General features: G+C 36.6%; 2 protein-coding genes across 3 annotated transcripts; one reads left to right on the forward strand and one right to left on the reverse strand.

Annotated features, from left to right (window-relative positions):
* The first annotated feature begins 1,924 nt into the window (after positions 1 to 1,924).
* LOC103419880 (villin-4-like) lies at positions 1,925 to 15,252 on the forward strand. Of its 2 annotated transcripts, none has more exons than XM_029095582.2 (24): positions 1,925 to 2,064; positions 3,895 to 4,019; positions 4,235 to 4,334; positions 4,633 to 4,701; positions 4,790 to 5,026; positions 5,165 to 5,342; positions 5,426 to 5,558; positions 5,911 to 6,073; positions 6,171 to 6,318; positions 6,454 to 6,554; positions 7,210 to 7,365; positions 7,678 to 7,746; positions 7,847 to 7,915; positions 8,051 to 8,188; positions 8,526 to 8,654; positions 9,003 to 9,150; positions 9,294 to 9,304; positions 12,162 to 12,302; positions 12,702 to 12,827; positions 12,911 to 12,976; positions 13,824 to 14,151; positions 14,249 to 14,451; positions 14,542 to 14,730; positions 14,829 to 15,252. In XM_029095582.2, exons 2-23 carry the CDS (start codon positions 3,964 to 3,966, stop codon positions 14,653 to 14,655), a joined length of 2,883 nt encoding a protein of 960 aa, XP_028951415.2. In that variant the 5' UTR covers positions 1,925 to 2,064; positions 3,895 to 3,963; the 3' UTR covers positions 14,656 to 14,730; positions 14,829 to 15,252. The 2 variants fall into 2 exon arrangements, with proteins under 2 accessions (XP_028951415.2, XP_028951414.2); XM_029095581.2 differs by lacking the exon at positions 1,925 to 2,064 and adding an exon at positions 2,389 to 2,667.
* A 949-nt stretch (positions 15,253 to 16,201) lies between these two features.
* LOC139193097 (uncharacterized) lies at positions 16,202 to 16,834 on the reverse strand. The gene has a single exon (XM_070816059.1). The coding sequence runs from the start codon at positions 16,832 to 16,834 to the stop codon at positions 16,202 to 16,204; it is 633 nt and encodes a 210-aa protein (XP_070672160.1).
* Between the last annotated feature and the right edge of the window lie 2,162 nt (positions 16,835 to 18,996).

Genomic DNA, 18,996 nt, shown 5'->3' on the forward strand with positions numbered 1-18,996 from the left:
AAATTTAAGAAACCATTTTGAAATTAAGCAGACATTGTTGTAATAAGAAAAAACCTCAAATGTGCAGTATAATTGAAATTAACTCCAAACAATTGAAGTAAACTGTTAGGCAAGGTAAATTAACTCCAAATAATTGAAATTACCATTTGTGTGCATATAAGAATGTAGGCGAGGGAAGGAGGAGAATGGTAGAATAGCATTTGATCTGGTTTCAGAAGAGAGAGATAGAGATAGAAACGGAGACGAAGAATCGAGTTGGATACAAATTTGATGTTCGCAAGGACACTCTATGTCCCCCTTATATTTGGTTGTCTACCACTTTCTAATCTCCCTTTGTAAACTGAAAATTAGTTCGGTGAAAGAGGAATATGTACCAATTTGAGATGATTCTAGACGACAAGAGCAATCTGACGGAAATTTGGAAGAAACTTCGAAAAAACTTGCGGAGGAGATTGGTCTGTGTAGGAGAAGAAAATGAATTCGTTTACCTTTTTTGTATGTGTTGCCGGGGGGGGGGGGGAGAGGGTGGAGTGACCGTTGCTCACTTTAAACATGCGGTATATGGCAGTTCCGTTTCTGCAGTTTGCAATTGCTGCAACTGCTGTGGAGAGTTCCATCTCTGCAATTTGCAACCGCTGCACCTGCTATTGGGAGTTTGTGGCTTCGTGTCCATCTGGAGTATTATTTTTCTTTTATTTATTTACTTCTTGTTTTCTATATAGTGAAAAGATAGAATGTGATGATGTAGTTATAGGCTGATTAATTTAAGGCATGACAATGAATTTAAAGTGCGTGTGTTATCATCTAGTGGTTCATAATTGTCATTCTTGTGATGGGTGCAATGTTTGCAGTAGATAAATTTTGTTTTTGATATTTTGTTTTTCAACTTGTAAATAATTTATGAATTATATCATATTTATGAATTTGACCCTATTTCTATGGGCAGTTATCCAGTTACTTAAAGTATGACATGCGAGCTTTCTTGGCATTTCTAAATGCTTCACCAAACTGGCCTTCTCCATTTATATATATATATATATATATATATATATGAGTATTTTATTAATGTGGATTCCTTTTTTTTTTTTTCAATTGGTAGGTTGCTGCTGAGACAATGGAATTTTATGAAGATGTAAAAATTAGAATGGTGGTGAATTCTGATGCTGAAGCCTTTCAAGTATGCAATGCTTATGCTATTAGGAAGGGGTTCAATCTTCGTAAAGGGCATATTCGAAGAGATAAATCAAATAATATTATACAATGAGATTGTTTGGGAAGTTAAAGAAGATAGGCATGCCCTGCAATATAAACTAGAGGGAATATTTGGGAAAACAAGGGGGGTGGGGGAACAAACAAAATATAAGCCATTAAATTCAAGCATATTAATTAGTGAAAAAAATAATTATGAGAATTTTAAATATGGAAGAATGAGAAAAAAATTATATTTAAAACTCGCTACGTGGTCATTTTTGAATGGATTGTAGTATCACTCATGAAAATTTAGTGGCATGGTCCTACACAAGTTTTTCTCTACATCGAGAGAGAGAGAGAGAGAGAGAGAGAGAGAGAGAGAGAGAGAGAGAGAGAGAGAGAGAGAGAGAGAGAGAGAGAGAGAGAGAGAGAGAGAGAGAGAGAGAGAGAGAGAGAGAGAGAAGGGGAGTCCCTCCCTAACATGAAGCCCCACCTTAGGCTTTATGGGCAAAAGTAGGAATGATGGGCGGTGCCCGACCTTTTCCCTTTCCCAGTTTTTCTGTCTTTCCAAATCAACCCTCCCAGAGCGGAAGTCAGCTCCCTACACCACCAACCATCAAGTCTTTCTCGGACCACCCTTTCCTTCCTTTTTTTCCCTTCAATTTTTTCCCTTTTACTTCCAAAATTAATTTATAATTTTACTAAAATTTACAAATATACAGAAAAAAAAACAAATGAAAATGTGATTCGGACCCAGAAAGGATTTGATAAAACTTAATGCCAAAAAAAGCACAGCACATAACACCAAGCTGCTGCAGAAGGTACAACAACAACAATCTTCACATGTTTGACTGATTAATCCAAATTTGATAGGTAATTAGCGTTTCTTTTCATTGATCGTTTTCATATGAGCTATCTATTCATAAATTCGTATAATATGTCGTACTGCCCTTTAATTAACCTTGTCATCAGACACATTTCATCAAATGCTAAACGGATTCGATCAAGTGATTAAATAAAATACTGAAAACCCATCAAATTTTCACCTGAAAAAAAATGGGAAAATTTAAAAGTAAGCATAAATTAGGCAGAAAACACAATAATTAATTACTATATAAATGTTACTAAAAAAAATTAAAATATATAATTGAATAGGGGAATTTACAGTTCATCTGTGCTTTGTGCCGTTAGTGATAAGCACGCCTGGCAGCTCATCATTCCCTCCAACCTCCCTCCCTCTCTCTCTCTCTCTCTCTCTCATCACCTTTTTCTTTCTCTCTCTGCAGTTTTCCATTTTCTTCTTCGTCTCCTGCGGCCCCACACTCTACTCTCTCTCCTCTCAGCTTTTGTATTTTTTTTTAATTTTCCATCACCCTCTCTCACTTTATCAATTTTCCAGAAAATGCATATGACTTGAATTTTTTTTCTGTAATTTATCGTCTTTAGATTGGATCTGGGCCTCCGAAAATCCTCCAGGTATGCTCAAAATTCAAGCTTTCGATTATGGGGTTTTACCATCTTCTAGTTTTTCAATGTTTTGCTCATTGGGTTTTTTTTTTTTTTTTTTTTTCTGAATTAAACGCGATAAACCCATTTAACATGTTTTTTTAATCGTAAAATCACTAGAAAAAAATTTGGGTTTTGAGTATTTTTCTATGTTCTGATGATCTGGGTTTGATCGGATTGGTGTGTTGTGATTGAATGCCACTGATCCAAGAGAAATCACCGTGTTTTGTTGCTTAATTCAGCTGAGATTTTTAATTTTTGCACTTGTTTAAATAATATTTTCCATGATTTTTAGAGCTAAATATTCTAATTTAGTGGTCCCGAAATTCGAAACTTGGAACTCGCAGTATATCTCCGTCATGGTCTTAGAATTTTAATTCTTTCGGTTCTGAGTATCAGTGAAGTTATTTCACTCCTTCCGTTTTCGCTGCCATGAGTCTGTGAATGTGAATGCGTGCGGGTGCATGTGAGGCCGCACATGAGTGTGTGTGTGTATGTGTTAAAATGTGACCTGGGTGGGAAATGGGAATTGCTTCTCTGCCTCTGTGTCTATTTTCATTAATGGTTCACTTGCACTTTTTGTCTGTGTTATCCGAAATGCTTTCTGGGTTTTCAGTAACCAGTTTTGCTTCATTTTTGTATTTTCCATTGTCCTCTTTGTTCAGTTAAATATCGTTTGTTTTCTACATACCCTTCTCCTTTCGCTATATTAAGTATTTATTTTAGTGCATTTGGCCTGCAGAAGTAGTTTTAGTCGGATTGGACAGAAAAAATTGTGAATAACTAGACTAAAATCTCCCGGTAGGATGCTATGCATTTTGGTTGGAGCTGCATTGTGTGAAGCTTATAGTCTTTGGCGTTAAGGACTGTACCTATGTAGCGAGCATTCTGTACTAATCCTGCTAAAATTTCAGTGCAATCCTAACCGTTTGAATTAGCCAAGCCATAACGTTGCATCCACATGTATATGATGACAATCTTTGTTGACTCTATGGTAACTTTCATGTTGTAGTAATCAGTATGTGTTCATTTTGTCTTTGTATAGATAAACTTTGTTCAGTGCTTCACCAAATAAATAACTGACACTTATTTCTGAAATGTGGATTGTCCCTATCTACTAGAATAATTTGCAAGGTGTACCTAGTTGTATCTGAATTTTTTGGTAATCAATCATTTTATTTGTATGCTCTTTTGTAGTGCCAAATTGTTACGCCAACCTTCTTGCCAAGCTGTGGATAAGTTTATAGATACAGCTGCAAAAACAAAATGGCTGTTTCCATGAGAGATTTAGATCCAGCTTTCCAGGGAGCTGGACAAAAGGCGTATCCTTTATCTCATGAAATGTTCAGCTTCTTTACAATTTTTGACATTTGTCCTTCTGATGTAGTTTTCTCATCAATGCAGTAGTTTGCAATTAATGAAGGAAACCAAACATAAGGGCAGCAACTGTTACCATATAGTGTTGCTGCTGATATATTTCTGCTCTTTTAAGTTTGGATTTGTATGTTTTTTATGTTATCTCCTTGAAAATGTATAGTGGACTTGAAATATGGCGCATTGAAAACTTTCGTCCTGCTCCAGTCCCAAAATCCTCTTATGGCAAGTTTTTTATGGGGGACTCTTATGTGATCCTAAAAGTAAGTAAATAGATGTAATCAAACTCATTTCTCATGTACCAATATATTTTAATCACTCTTAGTTGTATACTGCAACCTCCAGAAGCTTTCTTTGTGATTGCTGGTTTCCCTAAACATTTAAAACCATGCCTTGTCTTTGTCGTGATGTGAGCCACATGACAAGTTTATTTGTGAAATATGAGTTAATCAAATGATTTTAGTATTCTGGATATTCAATCTGTTATATTTTGCGTTAAGCTTCTGTTTTGTGCATTTTCAGACTTTGACTAACTTCTGAGTTGATTAACTTCCTATTCAGACAACAGCCTCAAAAAGTGGTGCCTTGCGGCATGAAATCCATTATTGGCTTGGCAAGGATACTTCCCAGGTAAACTCTACAATTTACACTATTGAAGTTATTATCTGATTTTGAATTCTCGGCATATCTTTCTGACATGGGGGATATGTTAAAACAGGATGAAGCTGGGGCTGCAGCCATCAAGACAGTTGAATTAGATGCAACCATTGGGGGACGTGCTGTCCAGCATCGTGAAGTACAGGGTCACGAAACTGCCAAGTTCCTATCTTATTTCAAACCATGTATCATACCTCAAGAGGGTGGAGTTGCATCTGGTTTCAAACATGCTGTGGCTGAAGAACACAAGACACGATTGTTTGTGTGCAAAGGAAAACATGTTGTCCATGTCAAAGAGGCAAGTCTATATGCATATGTTCTCTGGTGATGATGAATAAGACTTGATCTGCATAACACATGCATGGTCACATACATACACATATATGTGCAAGTTGTGTACGTATTTAATGGTCACACACATACATACATATTACAGGTTGCTTTTGCTCGATCTTCACTCAGCCATGATGACATTTTTATTTTGGATACGAAGTGTAAAATTTTTCAATTTAATGGTTCGAACTCATCTATTCAAGAAAGAGCTAAGGCGTTAGAAGTTGTCCAGTACATTAAAGACACATATCATGATGGGAAATGTGAGATAGCTTCCATTGGTAAGTCAAATTACATAGTGGAAAGTTCAATGTTGATATTTAACCATCATATTCGGTCTCACTGAGTCAATCTACTTATGTAGAGGATGGAAAGTTGATGGCTGATGCTGAAAGTGGAGAATTTTGGGGTTTATTTGGTGGTTTTGCTCCACTTCCAAAGAAAACAGCCACCGATGAGGACAAAAGTTTTGATTCTTATCCTACTAAGCTTCTTTGGTAATTTTCCATCTAATTTGACCCTTTTCTATTATGTATAATCTTATAAGGATCTCTGCCATATTAAGTGGACCTCATTGTTTTTAGAAGGCATAATATGTTACTTCATAGTCATACATATTCATAAGTGTACTTGTGCATGTAGTCATCCATTTCTTTTCTTTCCAACTCTTTGACCATTTGAAAAATCTATTCATTTTCCCTTCTTTTGGACAAAAACAGAAATCAGATACTTGGAGCATTGTCTACAATAATGATAACTTCGTTTGGTATAGTGAAGTTTCATTTGTGATTATGAATTATGAGATCCAACAATATTGTAGTTCTGACACAAAGATATTTTCCTTTTAAGTGTTGTGAAGGGACAGGCAGAACCAGTTGAGGGTGATGCTTTAACGAGGGATTTGCTAGACACAAATAAGTGCTATCTTCTAGATTGTGGGTTGGAAGTGTTTGTTTGGATGGGGAGAAATACATCTCTTGACGAAAGAAGGAGTGCAAGTGGAGCTGCAGAAGTACTATCATTGCCTTTTCTTTTTCCATCTATCATCAACGTTGCATCTTGATGTATGTCCTCAGTAACCCTTGTTTTCTGTCAATTTCTCCATATAGGAGTTAGTTCATGGTCCTGATCGATCGAAATCCCACATAATTCGTGTAATTGAGGGCTTTGAGACAGTAATGTTTAGGTCTAAATTCAATTCATGGCCCCAAACAGCTGATGTAGCTGTGTCAGAAGATGGTAGGGGCAAGGTTGCAGGTAAGTCATTGAACTGTTTTGCTTCTGACTTTTCTTCTTCTTTTTCTTTTTCTTGTTCTTGCTTGCAACATATATTGTTCTTATGATCATAACCAAGCAAAATCTCACTTCTGTTGTTTCTCTTTCTTTCTGCAGCACTCTTAAAGCGTCAAGGGGTTAATGTGAAGGGTCTGTTGAAAGCTGATCCTGTAAAAGAAGAACCTCAACCATACATTGATTGCACAGGAAACTTGCAGGTGCTGTATATCTGTATTTATTGCACTTTTTGTTGTTTCTCATATTTTTCTGGTTCCTTTGGTAACCATTCTTATGTAGCAGTGGTAGTACTTGTTTGTTAGTTCAACTCTTTATGCTAAAGTTTCCTTTGAACCAAGAACCTCTTTTGTTAACACAAACTCCATAAAGCTGGTTGACTGCACTATTTTTGTCTTTGTTTTCAAAATTGTTAAAAAGGAAGATATAAAAGTTGTCTATGTATATGAGGAAGCTATAAAAGAAGAAGGCTTCAGAATCAACTCATAAATTGTATGGAAATACCACTAACTTGGTTAGAAAGCCTAATATTTAGTTTTGAATTCTAACCATAAAACTAAGGGGTTGTAACATTTTACAAGAACCATCACTGACTCATCACATATGAGGTCCCAGGGAAACATGAACATTCATATGGAAATTCTACGTTTTGCTTTTTCTGTAGTTCCATATTACTGTTGCTATATTTATTCATTAACTAGAAATGCTTTTTAGGCTTTGAGAAGTGCATATTTGATGAATCGTAAAACCTTAACCCCACGCAGAAGGAACTGAGCTAGATATGTGAATATAAACCTCATGTCAACTTTTTTGTTATGCAATCAGCAATCTTGCTAATGGAATATCATGTTTTGGCAGGTTTGGCGTGTGAATGGCCAGGAAAAGATTAGCCTTCAATCTTCTGATCAATCAAAATTTTACAGTGGAGATTGCTATATTTTCCATTATTCATATCCAGGAGAGGATAAAGAGGAACATCTTATAGGAACATGGTTTGGAAAGCAAAGCGTTGAGGTAATAATTTACCTAGCATCTTGTTAATCTTGACACCGTGCTCAGAATATCATAAACTATTGAAAGGCTTTACAACAATTCCCTTAAAAAGTCCAGGGACCTTGAAAGATGTCTTCTGTTTAATTTAATTAGCACAGAGATCAGGCATTTTCAACCTAAATCAGATTGCTTCCAAAACTTTAGTATTTTCTGGCAATGTGATTGATGGTCTGGCATGGACTTGCAATGTGACGTATTTACGAGATTAGGGAGATGTATATTTGTTCGTAGAGTTTAGCTGGCTTACTAAATATGATCTTATACTTAAAACAGGAAGAAAGAGCATCAGCTATTTCACTAGCAAGCAAGATGGTTGAGTCAATGAAGTTTCTTGCTGCCCAGGTAGTTTTCCTTCAACTAAAGATGTCATTGATACACTGATGTAATTGAATGTCCTTATTTCTTTGTTGCTTACTGATGATATTTTGTCCCTAATTTGTAGGCTCGTATCTATGAAGGAAATGAACCAATTCAGTTCTATTCAATCTTCCAAAGCATAATTGTTTTGAAGGTTTGTGAATTTTATGCCACCATGGAGGAAATTATATTGAAGTAAAAGAAAGGAAAGAAAGTTATTGTAATCATCATTAGATCATAATTGCATGTTTTCAAATTACCACAACATGGACTATGTGAATTCTATCAGGGTGGTCTCAGTGATGGATACAAAAGTTATGTTGTGGAGAGAGAAGTTGCAGATGAGACATATCAAGAAGATGGTGTTGCATTATTTCGTGTTCAGGGATCTGGACCTGATAATATGCAAGCAATACAAGTTGATGCAGTAAGTCTCTTCTTTCTTTCTTTCTTTCTTTTCTCTCCTGGTTCTGTTAGCAGAAGGATACCTATAGAAGATAGACCTGTATATTTCTGTCATGTATTTGGAAGTTATGTAAGAGGTCGCACTTGGTGCGATGGCAAGTGCCTTCGCCCATGAGCGGTAGGTCTCGGGTTCGAGACTTGGGAGCAGCCTCTCCATAAATGGGGGTAAGGCTAGCCGACATTCACCTCTCCCAGACCCTGCGTAAAGCGGGAGCCTTGTGCACTGGGTACGACCTTTATTTGGAAGTTATGTTAACAATCATCCTTTCTTTCCTTTTCCTCTTAATCCCTTCCATCAGGTTGCATCATCTTTGAATTCCTCATACTGTTATATATTACATAGTGGCTCAACTGTCTTTACCTGGTCTGGAAGCCTCACAAACTCAGATGATCAGGAACTCGTTGAGAGGCAGCTCGATTTAATAAAGGTTATCCTCTATGTTTTCTTTTAGCTATAGAAAGTGCTATAGAAGATAGACCTTTCTAGGTGAGATATTTATTTGTAAATATCTCTAACAGTAGAAAGGCTGGCCCCTCTTGTGACATGTATCGTTGCATGTATACCATTTGTATAAATATTGTCATCCTACTCACAGGTGAACTACAGTAAGGTCGATTTGGCTGATTCAACTTCTAACATATTATTTCACGAGGGTGCTCTCGATTCTTTTATTGAACATCTGTTTTGTGTGTGAAGGGGTCCTTATAATGTATGTTTTTTTAGTGGGATGATCTACTTATTAATCTCATTCTTATATTGTCTCAATTGTCTACAGCCGGATCTTCAGTCGAAAACGCAAAAGGAAAATTCCGAGTCTGAACAGTTTTGGGAGTTATTAGGAGGAAAGACCGAGTATCCCAGCCAAAAGATTGTACGATCTTCCGAAAGTGACCCTCGCCTATTTTCTTGCACCTTCTCAAATGGTATGAAACGTATCTGAGCAGATGATAAAATTTTCATATCTTGTATTTTTCTATCTTCAGTTTGGTTTAAACCTTGAAGTTTTTGACCTTTTTCTCCCCTTTCTGTTGTTCTGACTATGACCACGCCGCACATCGAACTTCAGGAAATTTGAAGGTACATAATTCGGTTTATCATTTCTAATCCATGATAAGATTTTTACCACCTGCAAAAGTAGGGATAAAAACACTTAAAAATACTTGCAAGAGTAAAGGGTTATCGTAGTATAGTATAGCAGCTCAAACAAGGTCGTTTTCCATAGGAATTGAATGAATAATTTGTATTTAAAACCAACTCTTAATTAATTATTCAAAACAAAGTTTGGAAAATGTTCATTTTGTGATTAAAACATTAAAAACGAATTTAAAATAAAAACAGTTAAATAAATCAACAAAGTAAAGAAAACAAAAGTAAACGGTTTTGAAAATCAATTTGTAAAAGCCTAGGGTTCCGCCATCACCCTAACAATCCTATTAACCTTACCAATTACTTATGAATTACACATGCAACTTTAAAGGTTAGGTTTTCCTAATGCATATTCTCCTCGTGATATTAAGCAAGAGCGTATATCTAACATGCAACTCGTCTGTGATATTCAGATCAAATATGAATATGCAAGACTCATTGAGTTTTGTGAAAACCCTTTGAAAAACCATGCAATCCATAAGAGGGTGATGTTCACCTTAGGTGAAATTGCAATTATTAACCATAAGAAGCAATACTCAATCCTCTGGTGATATTCCGACCTAATAGCATCCGATTACTTATCTAAACATCCTAATGGTAGCTAAGCATTAAGACAGAGACAGTTTAAACACAGTGATTAATAATTCAAATTATGCATGCATAATATTATAAACAATTAAATAAAGATTACTTATTCATGCTAAGGCTCATGGCCTAGCCCTAGCAAACGAAATTAGTTACGAACAACCATAAAACAAAAGGAATTTTATTGAAATAGAAAAAGGATAGAAAACACCTTGAAAGAAAAATACAAATTGTCAAACCCTAGCCAACTTCTCCCAATTAGTGTGTGCGTTTCCCTCTCATGGCTAAATAGCCTTAGTTATACTAATGCAAAATAAAACTCTACCTAGAAAGGGTCTTAGAATAAAACTAGGAAACATAATAAAATAATAAACTAGCAAATAAAAGGTTTCCTATTTGAACTGAAATTCGAACTTCTCATAAAATCAGACTTTTGACAGACCAAATCAACTCCGATTTGGTCCCAAAATGTCTCTTTTTAAAGCTTAAGCCGTCCCCCAACAAATTCTTAGAAGGAATTTTCCTCAAAATATGCCATCTTGACCTTCAAAATACCCAAAACATCCAAAAACGTCAATCTGGGAAAACTGCGCACTGGGTCTTTATTTCATTGCCACAGTCAAACGGCTCAGTAGAAAATTTTGAAACTTTGATTCAATCAGCTTGAAAGACTCATGAACATCTCCAATTGGAATCACTCCAAAATTCGTCCATTTGATTACTTTATGCTCAAGGGGAAGTCGAATGTGTTACATTATAAATATAATTCAAAGTATCAAAATCTCACCAAAATAATCAATAAATTAATGCTAGGATTAGGGTAAAATATATAGTATAAAGGTGAATCATCAATCCACAACATGAATGTTAGACTGTGCAAGATGCATGATCTTTTCAGTTATATGTATTATGAAGTACATGAATTTTTTGAACGATTTTTTATACTATTGTTTCATGAGACGTATTTTTTTGTATTATGTCATAACCTTATGATTTAATACAAACAACAACAACAACAACAACAACAACAACAAAGCCTTTTCCCACTAAGTGAGGTCGGCTATATGAATCCTAGAACGCCATTGTGCTCGGTTCTGTGTCATGTCCTCCGTTAGATCCAAGTACTCTCAAGTCTTTTCTTAGAGTTTCTTCCAAAGTTTTCCTAGGTCTTCCTCTACCCCTTCAGCCCTGGACCTCTGTCCCGTTGTCGCATCTTCTAACCGGAGCGTCAGTAGGCCTTCTTTGAACATGTCCAAACCACCGTAACCGATTTTCTCTCATCTTTCCTTCAATTTCGGCTACTCCTACTTTACCTCGGATATCCTCATTCCTAATCTTCTCCTTTCTCATGTGCTCACACATCCAACGAAGCATCCTCATCTCCATTACACCCATTTTATGTACGTGTTGATGCTTCACCGCCTAACATTCCGTGTCATACAGCATCACCGGCCTTTTTGCTGTCCTATAAAATTTTCCCTTGAGCTTTAGTGGCATACGGCAGTCACACAACACGCCAGATGCACTCTTCCACTTCATCCATCCAGCTTGTATTCTATGGTTGAGGTCTCCATCTAATTCTCCGTTCTTTTGCAAGATAGATCCTAGGTAGCGAAAGTCGTCGCTCTTTGGTACTTCCTGATCTCCGAACCCCTAAGAACATGACATTCTTCTTTTAAAAAAGCAGCCTTTTTAGAAACCTAAGAACATGACATTCTTGTCCCCCTGTTTCAGACATTCATTCGGATACTAATACTTTCAAAAAATTTGCTTCAGTTACTTGAGAAAAGTTAAAAAGGGTTGTAATCGAAACAAAATAAAGTTATAAAGGGTTGTGTTTTTCATTTCTAACATGATAAATCAACATGGTTAATTTTCGATCTTTCATGCTCGCATACTATCGAACTTGGTGTATTGCACACATTAGGTTTCAAAAACCAAAAATATGATATTCAGCTCATCCCTTTGTCTAGGTTTCTGGGAGTTGACATGTCTGACACCTGGCTTTATCTACACATGATAGTTGATAGTTCTGTCTATGTCCGTAAATCATAGCATAAACAGATTATGAAACTCAAGAATGAGGTGATTAAAATAATTCAACTTGCATGAAATATTGAGATTTCTTGCATCAACTGATCAAAGTTATGGAACCTTCGGATTTATCTTTGCACACAGCTTTAAATTGAAGTCATTGTTGCAGGTAGTAGAGATATACAACTTCACCCAGGACGATTTGATGACTGAAGATATATTCATCTTGGATTGTCACTCAGACATCTTCGTTTGGGTCGGCCAACAGGTCAAATCCAAGGATAGGATGCAGGCTTTAACTATTGGGGAGGTACGACTTTTTATAGTTCGTCTTGAAGCAATAGCTGTATTTTTGTTTTTGTTCACAAGCTAGTATTTATATATCAAAATGTTTTTTTTCCGTTCAGTCTGATGTGCACTGTCCACCGTGAAATAGAAACTCTTAAATCTATATACTGAAACTTCTAATATTGCTCCACACGATTATTTACCTGAATAATTTTGTAATCTGACTGGAGATTGTAATATTAGAACAACTGTGTCAACCGTCCTTTAAGATACATGTCACTCACTTTGAAATTTTATTGACTTTCGGTAGAAACTTAATCTGAGTGTTATGTTTCTCATATTGGCTAACAATTGTCATTGTGTGAACTATCTTTAAGACTTTCTAATGTTACTATTTCTTGGCAATTTTGACTTTTGACAGAAATTTCTTGAGCATGATTTTTTAATGGAAAAATTATCTCGTGAAGCTTCAATATATATCGTCATGGAAGGAAGTGAGCCACCTTTCTTCACACGCTTCTTCATTTGGGACTCTGCAAAATCTGCTGTGAGTCCTATAATCATTATCAAGTTGTCACCACAATTTGAGATCTTTTTGAGAATCTGATTGTCCTTATGTTCTTGGTACAGATGCATGGGAACTCTTTCCAAAGGAAGCTTACTATACTAAAAAATGGGGGTACTCCAACTCTAAATGTAAGCCTTCTTTTGTAGTATTGATTGCATGAGAAGTTGATCGTGAGTAATCTTATGAGTTTGTTCACATCTATACTTATTTTGAATTTTCTATGGCATACCTGATCGAACTTTTGTTGAAGTTTCAATAAGTCTATTATGGGATATTGACTACAACCCCAAATTCAGTGGACGATCTCCCATATCTTGTAATGAGATATTACACGGAGAATATTATATCAATATATATTGGTTTTTGGTGTTTTGTTTGGCTTCAGTTCTAAGTAAATATTGACTATCTCCCATGATTGTCTCACAAATTCAAAGAATGTGTAGAATTTGGGACATTAAGTTCTCCGTGTCTGTAAAGTTTTGCGGGCTTCACATCTGATCTGATAAAATCCCTTCAAAACATAGCTGTAGCACCTTTGGAACCAGAGCTACCTGAAATGCCAAATTAAGTTGACTAAGTACCATGTATCTCCTCGTATTTGCATAAGAGCCATCCCATTTGGTGGTTCTATTTAGGGTGGGTTAGGATGCTCAAATGTATATGCCAGAGTTGCTAGCCATGGTGTTTATGTGCTATAAATTTCTGTATGAAAGTTTTGTTACAATTTACATTTTTATAGGTAAAAAGTTTTATTTAACAGGTGTAATCCAAGTGCACAGGAAGTATATAGGAAAGAAGGATTAGTATTCATAATATTAGTCAACCATCAATACTCACACGTTGTTGAGATCTGTGTGGTTAATGCAAGTGTGGCACTTCTACATTTTGACTGTACACATGCAACTTGTCGCATCTTGTTTCCAGATTAATACATATATTATTTATTGCCTGATTAATTATCTGATGCTTAACTAGAAACCAAAACGGAGAGCACCAGTATCTTATGGTGGAAGGTCTAGTGTACCAGATAAATCACAGCGTTCCAGAAGCATGTCTTTCAGCCCCGATCGAGTTCGTGTGAGGGGTAGATCTCCAGCTTTCAATGCACTGGCTGCTACTTTTGAGAATGCTAATGTCAGAAACCTTTCAACTCCACCTCCAATGGTCAGAAAGCTGTACCCCAAATCTGTGACTCCAGATTCATCAAAATTGGCTTCAAAATCATCAGCTATAGCAGCACTCACTGCTAGCTTCGAGAAAACAGGACCAGCAAGAGAATCTAATATACCAAGATCGCCGAAAGGTAAGTATCAGTTAAGCTCCCTCCTTCACACTAAAAATTGAAGCACTCAGTTCCTTAAGAGGTACTTAATTTGAAGCATTCTTTTCCATGGCTGCAGTGAGCCAAGGGCCCCCCAAACCAAAACAACAGGAAACGAATAACAAGGAGAATTCTGTGAGCGGTAAACTAGAATCCCTCACCATACACGAAGATGTGAAGGAGGGTGAAGCAGAAGATGAGAACCTCCCAGTTTACCCATATGAACGCCTTAAAACAACATCACAAGATCCTGTTACAGATATTGATGTGACGAAGCGAGAGGTAACATACTGGAATTCCATATAATGATTATGGCATCATAAGCATACGTATTCGATTCCATCCTTATATATGTGGGTTTGGCACAAGCAGATTTACTTGTCAGCAGAGGAGTTCAGGGAGCATTTCGGGATGGCAAAGGATGCTTTCCATAAGTTTCCCAAATGGAAACAGAACAAGCTTAAAATGGCCCTTCAATTGTTTTGAATATCTTCGTACTCTTCATTTTCTTCAGCTTGCTGAAGTTTATGTTGCATGCGTCGGAATGCTTGCCCACCAACCGTACATAATCTTTCCTTACGAAAACTACAGTTTGATTTTCGTTGACTTCTAACCATGGAAGCATTCTGATTAACATTTTGCTTTCTTTCTTCCTACAGTGGGGGAACACAATTTCTCAGGAGGGAAAGGGACAGCAGCCGTGCATTTTTAGCTGCTTCTGCTCCCAAGAAGCTAGTTTTCATGATTGGACAGGAACAAACGATTTTTTTCTTCTGTTTTTCCCCTTGTCGGTGTTTTGAGTTGGTTTGAATGTCTAGGTTTGCATTTTGGCTTACTTAGTTCTTGGTTTTCTTTGTGGTGACAGGTTTGTTGTGAGCGCATTTAGTCAGTCAATTTTAAATTTATTATTCAAAAATCGAAAATCTTTTTTTCGTTTGACCGGGGTTCGGAGTTGATTTTGGTAGAGAAAATTAGGGCTTAGGTTGTATTGATATGAGAGGATGGGAAAAGTGTGTACAGCGGAGTGTAAAAACCAATTCGCTCCTGTTTTGAGTTTGACAATAAAAGTGTGATTTTTGCCTTTCTCTTTGCCTCCCCTCCTCCGCATTTATGAATTATAATTTATCTTTCTTCTTCTCGACTTCCATATCCATTTAAATAATGAACTTGAAGAGAGAGACCATTAAATGATTTAGCTCCAAAACTCAACCCATTATTTATTTTATTTTTGAGATGCTAAGCAAGGGAGATGAGAGCTGGGGATTGAGAATCAAGTTGGTGGGTTGAGATTAGGGCTCCGAGAAAAAGCTAGTATTGTTTGAAGTTGCTAACCAAATTAACATTTCAATCATTTAGCTAGCTACAATTGAAGAAAATTGGGATTTCATCATAAAACCAATTGGCAATATAAGAGTAGAGCAACATCTTATAAGCCTTTGCAACGTTTCTTTTTTCTCCGATATGAAACTCTTTTAACTTCACATCATCACACACTCCCTCATATGTGACGAATTTTCAAGCCAAACACATAGACAACACGAATTGGGTGACGTGGAGGGCTGTTGAGCTTCACACATAGACCAACTTACTCTGATACAATGAAGAAATTTGAGTTTCTAATATGTAGAGTTGCCCTACCTCTTATAAGTCTTTGCACGATTTCTCCTTTCACATGTGCTCCACATCACAAAAAAATCCCCACCCATGAGCGGGCATTTGAAGATATAAAAGTAAAAAGGTCCCACCTTACAAATACTTATAAAGAGTTGAGTTACTGCCTATAGTAAAATCTCAAATTACCAAAGGAGGTGTCAAATTATAAACATCAAAATGATATTTAATGGCTTATGTGACAATTTGACATTTTGTACAATATTTTGCTTCACCTGATATGTTAAATAATAACGTCTTTTTTTTTATGCAAAGAAATTCATTAAAGCACGAAACCTCTAGTACAACCGTTTCCAATACAATCAAAATTAAAGGCAGGAAGAGCAACATCAAGTAAACAGAAATCCCAATAATGAGGATTCTAGAGGGAGAGGCCAAGGTGAGCTAAAGCATCCGCAACAAGGGTTGCTTCCTTGAAAATGTGCTTCCAATTAACATGACTAAAAGACCGAGTTAGGATACGAATATCATTGATTATAGAGCTGACTCTCCAAGGAATCCCCCAGTGACCTTGCACAATTTCAATGATGAGTTTAGAGTCCTCATCCACCATCACTTTGGTGAAACCCTTGCGCCTAGCACACTGGAGCCCTTCTCGCAAACCCATCGCTTCTGCTACAAAAATAGTAATGCCATCAAGGTTAAGATCCCCCGCCCTAATCACCTGTGAATTACTGTTACGGAGCACAAAGGCAGCAGCGGCACAGTTGTTTGAAACTGAACCATCAAAATCAAGGTTAATCACATCATGCCGGTTAGGAGGATGCCATTTAATAAAGGAAGAGATAGGTAAAGCCTCCTTGGAGTCACACTTCCCATTAGCCTTGAAAAAAGCCGAACCAACACTACTGGTGATAGAAACACAAAGCGCCGTGATCGGGGGCACACTTCTGAACACCAAGTTATTTCTTTCCATCCAGATTTGCCAGCAGTTCAGAATTACTTTACTAAGATCAGAAAGGCCGTCTTTGTCATTAGAACTTAAGGATTCCATCCAATAAAAAAAAAATTTATCATTAGTACTTATGTTACCATTATTAAAACTACCAAGAGTTAAGCCCCAAACTTTAGTAGCAAAAACACAATTACAAAAGAGATGACATTGATCTTCTTTGATTGTATTACATAACGGACATAACTCATCAATGTTTTTAACAAAACAACTTAAGCGTTTTTTGGTTTGCAATCTTTCCTGAATCATAAGCCAAGCAAACATTTTAAGCTTAAGAGCAATAGTTAGCTTCCACATTTTCTTTAACAAAGTAAGGCGATTACTAGAGTGATTGTTCCGATTTTGGAGCCAGGTAGCAGACTTAATAGAAAAGCTTCCATTATTGGTTAAGCCCAAACTTAACTTGTCATTCGACTCCTGTAAAGGGACGGGAATGCAACAAATTTTTCTAATGATGTCATCATTAACTACAGTAGCTAATTTAATGCTATCCCAACTATTATGAACTATAAAGTTGCTTACTTTAAGATTCCAATCAATATTATTCCTATCATTCATGGGATTAAATGAAAAAGGGCGTAAGGAAAAACCCAATGATGGGTCTAGAAGAGTATGTCTTCACCATTACCCATAATCAATCTCATTCCCTCATGCATGATGTTCTTATTAGAAATAATGTCTTTCCAAGCAAGTGAGTAGTTTTGTTTAATCTTCGAATTTAAAAAATCGGTCTTACGTATGTATTTACTTTTGACTATTTCAGCCCACCAATTTTCTTTGTTGGTTAAAACTTTCCAACCTAATTTGGCTAAACAAGCATTGTTAAAATGATCAATCCGTTTGATTCCTAAGCCACCCTGATTCTTTGGAGAACAAACCTTTTTCCAAGCCATTGTTTTGAGTTTAGTATTTCTCCCCCAAAAGAAATCTTTGCATTCTTTATCAATTTTAGTTGTTAAATAATAATGTCATTTAATAAATCTTTTTATCCTTTTATGGGGTCCAATAATTGAGACAACCAATCAAATACTTGAATAACAAACTCTTCAAATCACATCGATCTTGAAGTGGGTGGAATTGGAGATGCTATTAACTTGAGGCTTACATTCTTTTATGGCTTTCCAGTTGAAGCTAATCAATACAAGTCATGGGAGTTGCTTTGTCGACTTAAGGAGAATTCGGTTTTACCATGGTGTTGTTTAGGAGATTTTAATGAAGTTCTCCAAGCCATTGAACAGGAGGGTGGTGATGCACATAGCGAAAGGCAAATGGAAGGGTTTTGGAATGCGCAGAGGAATTGTGCTCTGAAAGATATGGGCTTTGTAGGTAACAAGTTCACTTGGGCAACGATGAGGGGTGGCGATATCAAGGTTTGATTAGATCAAGCGCTAGCTAAACAAGATTGGTTAGACTTATTTATGAGGTTTAAAGTTGTTCATTTGAAGCCTACATCTACGATCATATATCGATCTTGTTGGAGTGGGATGTAAGGAAACGAGCCAAGTTTAAGAAGAGTTTTAGGTATGAAGATGAGTGGTCAGTGCGAGATGGTTGCGAGACAGCAGTAAAAGAATGATGGTCTACAAACTGTGTAGGGTCTCTTATGTTTCAAGTTGTCGAAAAGATTAAGGCCACATGGGTACAATTGCTAAAATGGGTTAGGAGTACTGAGCGATCCATTCCTGGGAAGATTGTCGAGACGGAAGATAAACTACATGCCTTCTTTGGTAAGCCTTTCACGGACACTACTATTGCTCAAAGGCACGAGTTGTATATCGTTTACACTCACTATTGGCACAAGAAGAGGAGTTCTAGTGTCAACGGTCCAAAGAGAATTGGTTAAGTCTTGGTGATCAAAATACAAGATATTTTCATCATAAGGCTTTTCGACGACAATGAAGTAATGGGCTATATGGATTGTTTGATGAAGTTGGGTAGTGGCATGAAAGTAAGGACGGTATGTCTTTGGTAATAGTGAATTATTTTCAGAAATTGTTTGATTCCACGGGCGAGGTGGATGCGTCGGTAGTTCTTTGTACAGTTTCACCAAAAGTGATGGTTGAGATGAATCAGGGCCTCTTGTGAAGGAATTATTTTGAAAAACATGTTCATTTGAGCAACATCATATAGCATGCAATTAACAATTAAAGGCGGAATCATGCTTGTATGCACCCAAAAACAAAACATTACCATGAAATTCAAAG

This window comes from Malus domestica, chromosome 16, assembly GCF_042453785.1.
Source record: "Malus domestica chromosome 16, GDT2T_hap1".
Classification (NCBI taxonomy): Eukaryota; Viridiplantae; Streptophyta; class Magnoliopsida; order Rosales; family Rosaceae; genus Malus; species Malus domestica.

What these genes read in the sequence shown, in the direction of transcription:
- LOC103419880 (XM_029095582.2), top strand. Translation starts at nt 3,964, where the DNA reads ATGGCTGTTTCCATGAGAGATTTAGATCCAGCTTTCCAGGGAGCTGGA. An exon ending in TTGGCAAGGATACTTCCCAG is followed by an intron (nt 4,702 to 4,789) that starts GTAAACTCTACA and finishes ATGTTAAAACAG; the next exon opens with GATGAAGCTGGGGCTGCAGC. An exon ending in GGCAGCTCGATTTAATAAAG is followed by an intron (nt 8,655 to 9,002) that starts GTTATCCTCTAT and finishes AATTGTCTACAG; the next exon opens with CCGGATCTTCAGTCGAAAAC.
- LOC139193097 (XM_070816059.1), bottom strand. Translation starts at nt 16,834, where the DNA reads ATGGAATCCTTAAGTTCTAATGACAAAGACGGCCTTTCTGATCTTAGT.